Source organism: Moschus berezovskii, chromosome 28 (genome assembly GCF_049115385.1).
Source record: "Moschus berezovskii isolate FMDL1 chromosome 28, NW_MosBer_1.0, whole genome shotgun sequence".
In the NCBI taxonomy this organism is placed as follows: domain Eukaryota; kingdom Metazoa; phylum Chordata; class Mammalia; order Artiodactyla; family Moschidae; genus Moschus; species Moschus berezovskii.
The window spans coordinates 26,613,032-26,627,583 of NC_142487.1; the positions used below are offsets into that span (position 1 = coordinate 26,613,032).

General features: G+C 51.5%; 1 protein-coding gene across 1 annotated transcript in view; it reads left to right on the top strand.

Annotated features, from left to right (window-relative positions):
- Positions 1-14,552, top strand: part of LOC129549640 (O-acyltransferase like protein-like) — a 63,282-nt gene that overhangs the window by 20,976 nt on the left and 27,754 nt on the right. Inside the window, exons 4-7 of the mRNA XM_088833414.1 lie at positions 3,567-3,708; positions 5,012-5,235; positions 11,113-11,292; positions 12,047-12,149. Coding sequence (XP_088689540.1) covers positions 3,567-3,708; positions 5,012-5,235; positions 11,113-11,292; positions 12,047-12,149 — 649 coding nt within the window. The remainder of the gene's footprint in view (positions 1-3,566; positions 3,709-5,011; positions 5,236-11,112; positions 11,293-12,046; positions 12,150-14,552) is intronic.

Genomic DNA, 14,552 nt, shown 5'->3' on the forward strand with positions numbered 1-14,552 from the left:
ACACACCGGAGACACTGGATTTAGCACTTACTCTAACCTAGCACGCAGTCGTTTCAGTCGTGTCCAGCTCTTTTCGAACCCCATGGACTGTCGCTTGCCCGGCTCCTCTACCCGGGGGATTCTTCAGGTAAGAATACTGGAGTGGGTTGCTCTCCCCCAGGGGATCTTTCTGACCCAGGGATCGAACCCGTGTCTGTCTCCTGCATTGGCAGGTGGGTTCTTTACCGCTAGCACCACCTGGGAAGCCCAACCAGTGTGACCTCATGTCAACTTGATTTCCTCTGCAAAGACTCTGTTTCCGAATAAGGTCGTGTTCACAGTGTTACCAATCTCAACAGTTCCTGGGGTAGAGGGAGAGGTATTAGGGTTTGAACCTTTTTGGACACAGTTTAATCCAGAACACTACCTAATACCTAGTTCTTCATTTAGCTTGCTAATCTGCCCATATAGCAGCTGGTGGTGGGGCTGAAGCTGGGGGGCTGGGATCCTGCAGAAGCCCCTGTGTACTCTTAACTCAGGCCCCAGATAGAAGGGGTGGGCTGGTGTCTGCTGGCCTGAGTTAATGACGCCTCCAGTGTAACCAAGCTCAGGCCTTGCTGAGATCTCCCCCGGCACGCACACGCATGCACACTTCCAACACTCTTTGGGTTTTGGGGTTGGGCCGGAGCTACTTAAGTCTTCCCTGGTGGCCCAGATGGTAAAGGATCTGCCCGCAATGCAGAAGACTCGGGTTCAATCCCTGGGTCAGGAAGATCCTCTGGAGAAGGGAATGGCAACCCACTCCAGTATTCTGGCCTGGAGAATCCCATGGAGAGAGGAGCCTGGTGGGCTACAGGCCATGAGGTCGCAAAGAGTCGGACATGACTGAGCGACTAACACACACACAGGGCTATTTAGAGGTCAAAAACGCGCCGCCGAACTGCTGAGTGGCACGGTGATGGAGCAGAGCTGGTCTAGGAACGTCACAGTTAGTAGTGGCCGAGGCCTGGGATGTGTTTGGGGTCACCTTGTGGACAAAGAGGTTATCATCGTGTAGGTCTGACCACTCAGCAGTGAGGACCTAGGTCTCCAATGTCCTTCAGAGTCTGGGCACTGCTGCCCAGCGCATCAGGCCTCATCCACAGGCAGACTGCTGACCCTGTGGTTAGGGGTTCTCCTGGGGCCGCTGGGGTGGCGTCTGTTGGACCTTTTCCATGATTTAGACTCAGGAGGAAAAGCCGGAGCAGCAGCGAAGACCCAGCACAGCCAAAGATAAATACTGATGTTAGAGTAGATCTTCCGAGGGGAATAGCTGTGTTGGTGGGCCAGAACACTTTTTTTCAGTGTCAGGATCTATTGGGGAAATTGATATACTACCAGGATATAGCTCGGGAGCTCCTGGAATCGGATGATGAGGATCCGCTGCCCTGGCCCTTGGGGAACTCTGACCGAGCCCCCCCACTCTTGGCCGGTGCTGAGCACCCACAGCTCTTGCTTCCCATCTCCACCCCAACAGGGGGCGTGAAGACTCACACGGACTCACACATTATTAACCTCTAAGTGGCCTGTTTGGACATTGCAGAAACCCTCTGGTCACTCTCATGGAAACAGTGGATCCGGGAGGTTGAAGGCACGCGAGAGTTCATTCTGTTCGACCCACACTTCCTCCTTACACACATGAGAGAGTGAAGGGACTTCACTCAGAGAGGTGAAGGGACTTGCCCAGAGTCACACAGCAAGGCGGCCTGAGCCCCGCCCTTCTGAACGCAAGTCTGGTAGGGTGGCGAGCTGGGGTGGTCTGAGGGGATGAAAAGACCACATCCTGCAAGTTCCCACAGACCTGGGGTGAGTTCTGGCCCTGCCCCTCAGCGGCCATTGTAGTAAAGACGAGCAGCATTTACCCAGCTCTGACTTAATGGTGGGCACTCTCTAAGTGCTTTAGAATTGGGGCTACGTTTAATCTTCACAATAACCGTGTGAAGTCGGTACTATTACCTCCATTTCACCAAGAGGGAAGCTGAGACACAGAAAGATTCAGCTAACTCGCCCAGGGCCAGACGGTCAGGGGTGGTTGCGGACTGCCACGCTGCAGACCCTGTGTTCTTAACCATGCGCTCAGGCTCATGAACTTATTTAAGGAGAATCTTCCTTGTCTGTAAAGGAAGGTAAGCAACGGCTCCTTCTAGGGATGCTGACAGATTGAAAACAATGACCAAGGAGTGTTTCAGAGCGAGAGGGCCCTTAGTGGCAGTTTTTTTCTTATTTATAACTGCTGCTATTTTATTACGTTTATTTAAAAATGGTTTTATTTAGTTTGCTGCCTTGGGCCTTAGTTGTGGCATGCAGGAGATTCAGTGCATCATGAGAGATCTCTCTTTGTGGCGTGGGGGCTTAGTCATTCTGCATCATGTGGGATCTTAGTTCCCTGACCAGGGATTGAACCTGCATGCCCTGCACGGCAAGGCAGATGCTTAACTGCTGGACCACCAGAGAAGTCCTTAGTGTTGTTCTTTTATTAGACCACACTGTGTCCTCCGTCCTTTGCTGAGATTTTGCAAGTCCCCTGGTCTGGTGTTCTCAAACTGCTGTGCTTAGCCGCTCAGTCATATCAGACTCTTTGCGACCCATGGGTGTTAGCCCGCCAGGCTCCCCTGTCCATGGGATTTTTCAGGTGAGAATACTGGAGTGGGTTGCCATGTCCTCCTCCAGGGGATCTTCCCAGCCCGGAGTTCTGAAAGTATGCATTCCAATTAGCAGCAGGAGCTCCTGCCAATGTTAGAAATGTCAATTCTTAGCAGTGAGAGGAGGCAGGGAGCAGTCTATTTACTGGGCCCTCCCGGTGATTCTGAGGCACACTAACATTGGAGGCCTCTGTTCCCCAGTGTCACCAGTAATATTTTCACAAACTGTTTCTCGTGGTGCCTAATTTGTGTTCATGCACAGTCTCTCAGTGTCCGACTCTTTGTGACCCCATGGACTGCAGCCCGCCAGGCTCCTCCATCCATGGGATTCTCCAGCAAGAAGACTGGAGTGGGTTGCCATTTCCTTCTCCAGGGGATCTTCCCGAGCCAGGGATCAACCCTGAGTCTTCTGCACCACAAGTACATTCTTTACCTCTGAGCCATCGGTGATCGATTAGCTGTGTCCTCAGCTGGTACCTCTTATCTTCAGACTCAGACAGCACCTTTCCCTAGCTTGTAGCATCCTATTTTTCCATCTCGTGTTGCATCTTTCTCTCTTGTGGGGACCTGCTCATAGAAAGGTCTAAGCCAGCAATGGGGCCTCCATGGACTGTCTTTCCCTGTGCCAGGAGCTGGGAAAAGATGCAGAGCCTGGGCAGGCTGAGGATACAGAGGACCCACGGTCCACCTCCCGCTGGGCTTATGGTACCTAGGTCTCTGAGTTTCAGCAACTTTGAGCTCTAATTTCCCCGCCTGTAAATCAGATATATTAAAGCCAGATGGTCTTTGTAATGTCAAGATTTGATTTTGAAATGATAAATATGAAAGCTCTTGGCAAAGTGTCAAGTTTTTATTGCAAAGTATTACTAATGCAATCTTATTTTTCTTTCTCCTTTCTCTTGGTAGATATTTTAAGATTCAGAAAGGCTTCGTTCTGGGCTCCTTCTCTTCCTCTCTTTGCAATGAACTCTTCCTCCTCGTCTGGTGGGGGTGTGGCCAGGTGTGCCACTGAATTGTTCCCCCTGGACACGTTTGCGGCCCTTTGTCTGTGAGTAGAGACCGCCCAGGTCCCGGGCTGCCATGTGTGTGCTGGGCTGTTTCATCAACTGCTGCTCACCAGCTGCACTCGGCCATTTCATTTTCGTTCATTGAATGACGTCTGTCCAGTGCTCTCTGTTACCTTAACGAGAAAATTCGAATGTGTTCCAGAGGAAGCCAGCCTCACCCAAGTGTGATGGGCTTTGGGGATCACTGAGAAAAGTGTTCTGTCCCCAGTCATTCCTATTTCTATCATGCGACCCCGAAGATGAATTTCTTATGTGTGTATGTGTATGTATTTGGCTGCGCTGTGTCTGTGTTGCTGCAGGGGCTTTTCTGTAGTTTCAGCAAGTGGGGGCTATTCTCTGGTTGCAGAGCTTGGGCTTCTTGTGGCTGTGACTCATCTTGGTGCAGAACACATGCTCTGGGGTACACGGGCCGGTAGTTGTGGCTCCCGGACTCTAGAGCACAGGCTCGGTAGCTGAGGTGAACAGGGTTAGCTGTTCCCCGGCAGGTGGGATCCTCCCGGATCAGGGATCGAAGCCGTGTCTCCTCCATTGGCGGGCAAGTTCATTACCACTGAGCCACCAGAGAAGCCCCTGAATTTCTTTTATTTGAGGCATTGCTTCTCACCCAGACACCTCTGCAAACGTGCCTGTGAAGTCTTAGTTGCACCTGACATGGTTCCTTAGGACAAAGTAAGGGCAGTGGACTTGCTGGCCCAGAGCTCAGATCCCCTGATAAAGAGCTTTCCTGCAAACCTCATTCTGCTGCTCCAGTAAGAGACGCCCGTGTCTGTATCATCACCCAGCCACCCAAGCTCCCTTTATGAAAACCAGTGCCAGTTTGAGAGACACATGAACGGACCTAATTTACACTAAACAGTTGGTAATAAGGGCTTGCCTTCTCAGTTTCTCTGCTCTTCACTCTCTTCATCCCCCTTTCTGTGTCTCTGTGCGCTGGGTTCTTCCTGATTTTTAAAGTTCAGCCTATGGATGAAGGGTGTCACTCCCTAGTCGTATCAGCCGCAAATACCTTCCTCAGTGTCTTGGTTGCTCTGTGTTTGGTATGGTGTTTTGTTTTTTCTTTTCACAATTATCATAAGGAGTTTAGTGAAATCCATTCATCTTTGACTTTGTAATGTCTTTCATTATTTTTTCTTAGGAAGCCACTCCTAATCCTTGGAAATGTCACCATTTGCCTACGTGTAGTAGCGGTGGGAGCGGGCTTTCTCCCCTGCGCTGTTTTCTCTGCATCTCTGCGCGGTGCCGGCCTGCCCCAGGCGCCGTCACACCTGTGTCATCTCCCTGCAGGGTCCTCACCATCCTCGGCCTCACCCTCCCTCTGGCGGGGACCGTCTACGTGGCCTCCACCGGGCGGGGGTTGGACCGCCAGGCGTCTCCGGAACCCGAGGAGCCTCCGGCCGCGGACGGGAGCCTGCCTCTGAGAGCGCTGGTGGGGAGCGGGCCAGGAGGCGGTGTCCAGCCCACAGGCTGTGTGCCCGTCTCACCATCGGGAACCCTGAGCAGAGGAAAAAGTAGGTGTTTTCACAGACTCCCGAGAGGTGACTTAGATGATGGCGCTGTTAGGAAACAGTCCCTGCAGGGCTGGGGTCTAGCGATGCCCAACAGCGTCCAGAAGCCGGCTTGGAGGCTGGTCTCTGCTCTCCACCGTTCACTGTTTGTTTCCTATCCGTGTGTTCACAGGCGAGGTCGATGAAAATGCCACTTTCTTTCTTGGGTACAGTTACCCAGCGTGTCTTTGTGCGACGAAAAGTCTGGGTCAGAACAGTGATTGGGTTTCACTGTAGTCCTTCTCCAAGGGACCTTCCCATGAGCACAGCGTCTGTTTTCAGTGTCAGAGCTACACAGGTGACCCACAGGACCTTCCTGGCAGCACCGAGGGAAGCAGTTTACATACAAGCTGACACCAGGGGTGTGAGTGTGCAGCCCAAGGGGATTAGAGCAGAACAGACAGCCCAGTGCAGTGCAGGGAGAGGCTGGGTGAGCATAGATCACAGTGGGTTGTGTTCTTGTTAAAAATCAAGAGTTTACCCTCGTGTCCACCTGCCCATATGGCAGGGCAAATACACGCGCGCGCGCACACACACACACACACACACACACACACATTTTGAAATAAGAATAGCCTCACAAGTAGAGTAGAAACAACTGCTACTTTTGGGTTTCCCTGATAGCTCAGTTGATAAAGAATCCACCCGCAATGCGGGAGACCCTGGTTTAATTCCTGGGCCAGGAAGATCCACTGGAGAAGGAATAGGCTTCCCACTCCAGTATTCTTGGGCTTCTCTGGTGGCTCAGCTGGTAAAGAATCTGCCTATAATGCAGGAGACCTCGGTTTGATCCCTGGGTTGGGAAGATTGCCCTGGATAAGGGAAAAGCTACCCTCTCCAGTATTCTTGCCTGGAGAACTCCATGGACAGAGGAGCCTGGCGGACTACGGTCCCTGGGGTCGCAGAGTCGGACACGACCGAGAGCAACTAACGCTTTCACAAGTGGTGGAATAATTTTTGGCAGAGCCCCTTAGGTCCACATAATTGTCCTTCCTTTACTCCAATGAGAGGGGGAAAAACAAAACAAAATTGCTGTGACTGGACCAGAAGAATAGGAACACGTGCTCAAGTAGGTGCCGGGAACACAGCTCCTGTGGAATCATAGTGATGACTTTATCAGATCCTGCTCGGATCCTCAGGCTAAAACAAAAACAGTAGCAGCACCAGAGAAAATACCCCAACAATGAGAAAACTGGGACAAAACATGTTTGTATAAGGATGACATAAGTGCTGAGAAGACCTAGCAGTCGCTGTATAAGTTCCTTCCCAAATCAGGAGGCCTTGGAAATGTTCATTGTTAGCCTTCTGCATGGCATCAAGCCCTGCTGCCCTGTACTTTCTATTCCTGGGCCCTGGTTTGTCCTCTGAGGCCTCAGAAAATAAATCCACTTATTCTCTTGTTTCTCTTATGGCCCCATCACATGGTGAGGACAGTTTTGATGGCCTCACCTTGAGCCTCAGTTCAGTTTAGTCGCTCAGTCGTGTCCGACTCTTTGTGACCCCATGGACTGCAGCACACCAGGCATCCCTGTCCATCACCAACTCCCAGAGCTTACTCAGACTCAAGTCCGTTGAGTCTCTGATAACATCCAACCATCTCATCCTCTGTCGTCCCCTTCTCCTCTTGCCTTCATCTTTCTTAGCCTCAGACCTCTCTAATATTTCTCACCCGACACTATGCAAGAGCTCTCTCTGCTCCCTGGCTGCCAATGTAGAAGGTTCCAGGGTGGGCGTGGCAGAAAGAGCACATGCTTAGCAGTCTCTTCTCAAACCCGCTTTGGTTTCTGACTCTGCCCTTGGTCAGGTCGTTCGACTTCTAGGAGCCTCAGTCTCCACATGTGTAAAATGGGGACATAAAATGGGGTTTGTTGAAGGAATTCAATGAGATAGTGTGTCCTCCCCTCCTCCTAATTTGTTGTTCGTTTCCTTGTTCTCTCGGTGTGAAACCAGAAGCAGGAGGGAAGGGTAGGGGCTTTAACTGGCCGAGACCTCTTGCTGCACTGGCCTCGTGGAGGTCAGCGGGTCCCAGAGGCCTGCTACGCGCAGGTTGTCAGCTTGAGGGTGAGTCTACAGTCAGACATCAGAACTCACCGTTGCTTGTCCTCACTTGAAAGGCTGACCCACAGGGGCATCCCTGCTGGCTCAGTGGTGAAGGATCCTCCTGCCAATGCGGTAGGCATGGGTTCAAACCCTCGTCCAGGAAGAGCACGCATGCCTTGGAGCAACTAAGCCCGTGCAGAAGAACTACTCAGTCTGTGCTCTGGAGTCTGGGACTGCAACTGCTGAGCCTGTGCTCTGCATCAAGAGGAGCCAATGTAAAGAGAAGCCCTCGAACCACAGCTGCAGACTAGCCACCCTGCCCTCCACCACTCGCTGCAACTAGAGAAGGGCCCACACAGCAACGAAGACCCGGCGCAACCAGAAGTGAATACACAAATGAATGAAATTATTCTAAAAAAGGGCTAACCCACAAGGCCTTTTAAGGCCAGACCATAGGCAGACACACCAGGTGTGGGACCAGGAATCAGCCTTGAAGCTTTAGGTTCTTCATCCAAAGGAAGACCCTCTCTGATGGGGACGCTAAGGTTACCTTGGCTTTCTCAGCCGCGACATTTACCTGTGATCTCAGAATGGGGCATCTCTGTGTTCTGTGGCTGGAGCAATTTTGTCAATATTTAGTACCATCAGAGTGAAACGTCACATTCCTGAATGTTGGGAAATAATTGAGATGGAGAGACCCTTCAGTTCAGTTCAGTTCAGTTCAGTCGCTCAGTCATGTCCGACTCCTTGCCACCCCATGAATCACAGCACGCCAGGTCTCCCTGTCCATCACCAGCTCCCGGAGTTCACTCAAACTCATGTCCATCGAGTCGGTGATGCCATTCAGCCATCTCATTCTCTGTCGTCCCCATCTCCTCCCACCCCCAATCCCTCCCAGCATCAGAGTCTTTTCCAGTGAGTCAACTCGTCGCATGAGGTGGCCAAAGTATTGGAGTTTCAGCTTTAGCATCAGTCCTTCCAATGAACACCCAGGATCAATCTCCTTCAGAATGGACTGGTTGGACCTCCTTGCAGTCCAGGGGACTCTCAGGAGTCTTCTCCTTGGGTTCAGCATTTTTTCCTCCACTTTCACACTCTAGGAAGTGAGATCAGCATAACACTCTGTGTCTTTGACCTTCCTTGCAGCAATGGAATCTTTTAGGTGTGGGATGCAGACTCTTGGGTGTAGCATGTGGGATCTAGTTCCCTGACCAGGGATTGAACACAGGCCCCCTGCACTGGGAGTGCCAAGCCTTAGCCACTGGACTGCCAGGGAAGTCCCTGTTCTTCACTATTTAGATGAGAAGGATGTGAACGAATATTTGAGGACATCTTCATGAAGTTAATGGCTGTGGACTTTAGCCCGGGGGCTCTTCCTCTGTGGTCTGTTACTAAAAGTAGAAAGGAGTTAAGTCGCTCAGTTGTGTCTGACTCTTTCTGACCCCATGGACTGCAGCCTGCCAGGCTCCTCTGTCCATGGAATTCTCCAGGCAAGAATACTGGAGTGGGTAGCCATTTCCTTCTCCAGGAGATTTTCCCGACCTGAGAATCGAAACTAGGTCTCCTGCATTGTAGGCGGATTTTCTTTACTGTCTGAGCTGCCGGGGAAGTCCTGGTAGTTGGCTTGTAGTAATACTGGGCTCGTAGTTACTGAGAGTGGGCTCATAGTAATAATCACTGGGAAAATCTGGAAATTCAAAGCACTGTCACACCCGTGGTCCTTCAACTTTGGTGAGCAGAAGAATCACCCGGAGGGCTTGTCATAGCCAGATCCCCAGGCCCAGCCATCTAGGATTCTGATCCCGTCGGTCTAGGGTGGAGCTGGACCGTGCCTTTCTGACCAGTTCCCAGGTGATGCTGAAGCTACTGGTCCAGGGATCCCACTTAGGTAACCGCGTGCATTGTTTAACCCGATCCTCCCCCTGCTCCTGTGGTTTAAGATACTTTTCATATACAAATGAGTGAAATGGGGTTCAGAGAGGCTGCCTTCTCTCTGGACCAGTTATTTTCAGACAGTCTGGTAGCTACTGTTAGTTAAGTTCACTCGCAAGTGGAATTTAGATGGGAAAAAAAAGAATGATAGCCAAATGTATTCTGCGCTTGCTTGCCAAATTAGGCCTGGGGCCAGATATTTGACAAATATTGCTCTTGAAGCCTCACAACAGCCCTGCCGAAAAGTGTGCTCAGTTTGAAAGTGAAGAAAGGGCTTCCCTGATGGCTCAGTGGTAAAGAATCCGCCTGCCAATATGAGACACAGGTTCGATCCCTGGTCCGGGAAGATCCCAAATGCCAACAAGCAAGCAGGCCTGTGTGCCACAATTATACTGGGTCTGTGCTCTAGAGTCCAGGGGCCAAGACTCCTCAGCTTATGAGCCGCAACTGCTGAAGCCGGGAGCCCCAAAGCCCTCCCTTGGCCACAAGAGAAGCTGCTGCTCTGAGAAGCCGGAGCAGCACGGCGGAGAGGAGCCCCGGCTCACTGCAGCTAGAGACAAGCCCGTGATGCAATGCAGACCCAGCACAGCCAGAAAATATAAAGTTTAAAAAATTCTGATTAAAAAAAAAAAGTGAGGAAACGGGTTCAGCGAGGTAAAGGAACTGGCAGAGCTGGACAGAGCCCAGCTCTTGTGACTCCCCTCTAGAGCTTGTGGCCTCTTGGGGAACCCAGAGGAGCCTGGATACAAGGTGTAGGCCTGTGCCCGCTCCTGCTGAGCGAAAATCCCTCTAAGCGGGAGGGTGAGCTTCCCGTCCAGGCAGGCACCTCTGAGAGCGACCCCAGTGGAAAAACTCCTCCTTATCCCTGGAACCTCAAAATGCTAATTATGCTCTTCCATTTAAGAAATTGATTTAAATTTCCAGAGCTTGTTTATAAGCCCGATCTCCATTGTGAATGAGTTTCCGTTCTGCAAGGCATTCTTGTGCTCACGTTTGAGGCACCCAGCGACGTTCTGGAGAAAACAATGACTCTCCCGGAGCCAGCTAGAGTTTTGGAGGCTCCTGTTTCGCAATTCCAGACACTTCATGGGCTCTTGGGATGAGCCAAATTAAATTTGTTTTAAATGAAAGGGAGTAAATTAAGTAGAAGGCATTCACCGTTCTTTAAGTAATGGGGTTTAAACTGGGGAGTGGGAGCAGCTGTGACAGTGTCTCATCTGTTTCCCGTGATCAGCCCACGATTCTAAGGTCGACCTTGACTCCCATTCTGCAAGTGTGGAAATTGGGGCACAGAGAAGTTAATTCACTTGCCAGAAGTCCCAGAGCTAATACACGGCAGATCCAGAGCCAGGAGTTCCGACTGACTCTAGGGCCGCACACTTCGCTGCTGCTGCCCCTGCCGCTCTGCGTTCCTAGGGATGTTGTTGTAAGCGATTCACTCTTGGGCGAGCCCCAGGGATGCCATTTCAAGCCCCACGCTGGCTTTAGGGAGTGTGTGACTTCTCAATGATGTCTAAGTTTCCCTTCGCCTAACCCTCTGTGAAACACGATGGAGGCTGGCAGGCCGTGGCATTCCTGGGGCCTGAGACGGTAAGCCTATTCTGTCATGAGACGGCGTAGGCACCAACCTCAGATCAAGACTGTTAGGGAAAGTCGAGGTTCCTAGAGGAGGGAGACCAAGTCCAGAGATCCACAGATAGATCAAGAGGGGACAAGGAGAACTGGGCTGAGCTTTCCACGGTCAAAGGGAGGCAGCGTCTGGGGGGCGGCCAGGATCACTGGCTTGCAGGTTTTGCCTCTTATTTAGGGGGCGGTGTGTGGCCTGGTCTGGCTTTCAGGGTGGGCAGTAATGCCTTTGCTCCTGCCCAGGTTTTCTAGGAGTCGTGGACCGTGCTCTGAAATGCTTTTCTTGGCAGAAGAATGTGCCAGCCCTCTGGACCACAAAGACGCCAGGAAGCGCGTGTCCTGCCTTGAACGGCCTCCGAGTGTTGAGCCTCCTCTGGATCGTGTCGGGGCATACCAGTCAGATGACGGCATGGCTGTCTCTGGGTGCGGAAAACTGGGGGATCTCTGGGGTAATCAAGGAAGGGGGGGTTTTCGTGTAGGGGGTCATGTTGGGCCTTAGGAGGGGAGCCTGCGGGCTTCTCAAGTGGCCTTCCTTCTCTTCTCGAGACGTGGCCGTGGCCTCCGTAAATGAGTGTTCTGGGCCAGTGTCCAGTGGTTGCTTTACCTTCCCTTGGGTATAAACCAGGCACCTGATTACCTGGTGAATGGGGATAGCTGAGTATTTTATTTCTAACTTCTGAAGAGCTGGGTTCCCTCTTGTTGTAATTAATGAATCCAGAAACACCACCCCACCTTGAAAACATAGGCAAATATAGGTGAATGTTGCTCACTAGTATAAAATCAGTGTTTGTGAATTTTCCTTCTGTTGGTACGCTCCAGAAGGGCTCCTGTCGACAGAGCGGAACTCTCCAAGTGGAACCTAAACACTCACATCAGAATTGAGGGGAGGGGCCAGGCCAGGGCAGTTTGAGGACCCCCCAGGGAATCTGAACAGGGGATGCTCTGTAGCTCCAAGGGGGCCGCAGGCCCTGCAGAGGGGCCCAGGCGAGAACCCAGGCCGCAGTCAGCTCCCGAGCCACGCTCTCTTATTCCCGTTCCACGTTCTTCTCTGAAGTGAATTGCACGGATGCACAAAACCCTCTCAATACAGAAAGCTAAAGGTGTTTTTTTTTGAAAAGATAAATCACAAGATTTTCTTCTGTTCAATAAAAAGACACTGTGTCCCACGTTTTTACAGATAACGTGCTTGAATGGAAAGCCAGGGTGCTTAGAAACCCACTGCACCTTTATTCTCGGAGTGGCCCCTTCTATCTCGGAGTGGACACGTTTTTCCTGATCAGGTAATGTGCTCTCGCTGCTGGAGCTGTGCTTGCGGCTCTTTGTTTGGGGAAGTGTGGATGTGCCTGCTCTCCATTTAGAGAGAAAAACCAAAGGACTCACGCTGACTCTCCTTGGCCTCTGCCTCTGTGCATCCCTGGACAGTACCAAGGTCGCCAGTTCCTCTCTTTTCTGTCTTCATTGTATTAAATGATTCTGGATGGTTCTCTAAAACAGGCCTTTTATAAAAGGTGATTTTATTGATCAAACTTGTTTATTTCAGCACTTCTCAAATTCTGGCTCCTGGTGTGGTGCAAATCCATGATCAAGTTGCCAGTTCTCACCACAGCGAAATGTGGAAAAAAATAAGACAATGGTGTGAGGTTACATAAAGCGGTGTTTATTTAAATTAACTAATAAGAGGTAAATTTTCTTAAATGTTTCATCAGTGTCAGGCTCTGCATGAAGTCCTTTGTAGCATTATATCACGCAACCCTCGTGGTGTTCCTATGCAGTAGGGACAACTGTTAAAATCCTCAGTTTTTTGGCTCTGTTCTTTGGGGGTTGGGGTGAAATTCGCATCACAGAAAATTAGCCACTCCGAGTGAACGACTCAATGGCACTTAGTGCATTCACCTGTTGCACAGCTACCCCTTCTATCTGGTTCCAAAACGTTTTCCTCACCCTCAGGGAAACCTCACACCCACTGAGCAGTTTTTTCCAGTCCCTCCTACCTCCAGTTCTTAGAAACCTGCTTTCTCTAGTGTGGATTTACCTGCTCTAGATATTTCATACAAGCGGCTCACACAGCGTGCTTTTGTGCCTGGCTTCTTTCAGCTAGCATCATGTTTATGAAGTTCATCTATGTTGAAGCACTTATCAGTACTTCGTTTTTTTTTTATGGCTGAATATTATTCCTTGTATGGCAGACCACCAAAATCTCCACTTTAAAGATAAGGGAGCTGAGTGGGAAGCGGCGTGGTCCTGGTGGTCCCGTCGTCTAAACCCAGGCAGTCTGGTCCCAGAGTCTGAGCTCCAGCCTCTGTGCTGACCTGTCTCTGCCTGTTTGGAGTTACGTATCCCTTCCTTCAGAGGGAGATGGTGATGGTAGATGGCATCATTAAGTGCTAAGCATTCATCCATCCAGGGGCTTCCCAATGGCTCAGCAGGTAAAGAATCCACCAGCCAATGCAAGAGACACAGGATTCATGGGTTCGGTCCCTAGGTTGGGAAGATCCCCTGGAGGAGGAAATGGCAACCTACTCCAGTATTCTTGTCTGGGGAATTCCATAGACAGAGGAGCCTGGCAGGCTACAGTCCATGGGGTCACAAAGAGTCGCATAGGACTTAGTGACGGAGCATGCACGCACGTTCACCTGTCCAACCATGCTCTATCCAGTAAAGAGCAGCCCAGAGAGGCAAGGGACAGAGTCCACCATCTGCAATGAACGAGACCATGATATCAGGGCTACTGGGCACCAGATGTTCCGAGAGAGCTTAGCTGGGTCCAGTCAGGCCGTTGAAATCCATGTGCACGATGGGAGCCTCTGGAGGGCAGGGAGGTCCGCGCAGGGGACAGCAGTTCAAAGACCAGAGCTCTGTTTCCTGCAAGGAAGCTAGTAAGAACACGGCAACAAAAGATGCCATATGCTGGCTGGGGCTGGCTGGCAGAGCTCCAAGCCCGGGAGGGGGGCTGGCTAGAACAGATCAGGATGGCTGGAACCAAAGCAAACTCAAGCTGGAGACCTGCCACCAGGAGGGAAGCATGAAGGGCACGAAAGGCCGCTGGTCCTCCCGGGCCATCAGTGAGAATCAAGAGACAGCGAAGAGCCATTGGGTCAGTCCTGAGAGGTCCACAACACAGGCCAACACTCCTGAGATTCCAGATGGCCCCAAAAACGTCCCTGGTGGCTCAGACGGTAAAGAATCTGCCTGCAGTGCAGGAGACCCGGCTTCGATCTCTGGGCTGGGAATACTCCCCTAGAGAAGGAAATGGTTACACACTCCAGTATTCTTGCCTGGAGAATCCCATGGACAGAGGAGCCTGGCGGGCTACAGTCCATGGGGTAGCAAAGAGTCGGAGGGGACTGAGCGACTAACACTTTCCCTTATGGTGAAGACAGCATACCTGACTCTGGGCTCGGTCTGGGGCCCAGGGAGCACTGTGCCTTCCCCAGTGCTTCTTAGAACATAGACTCAGCATCGCCTGGAAGCTTGGGAGAAGTGCAGATTCTCAGGCCCCGCCCAAGCCCACTGACCAGGCCCTCTGACTATAACAAGCCCTCCAGGCGATGCTGCCATCGGCTCCCTGAGAACCCCTGTGCCAGCCCCAGCATGCAGGCTGAGGACGGCAGAGTGAGACCCAGCAAGTCCTGTCACAATCAAGAGGCCACGACATGCGTCTCCCTTCTCTTCACTCCTGTTTG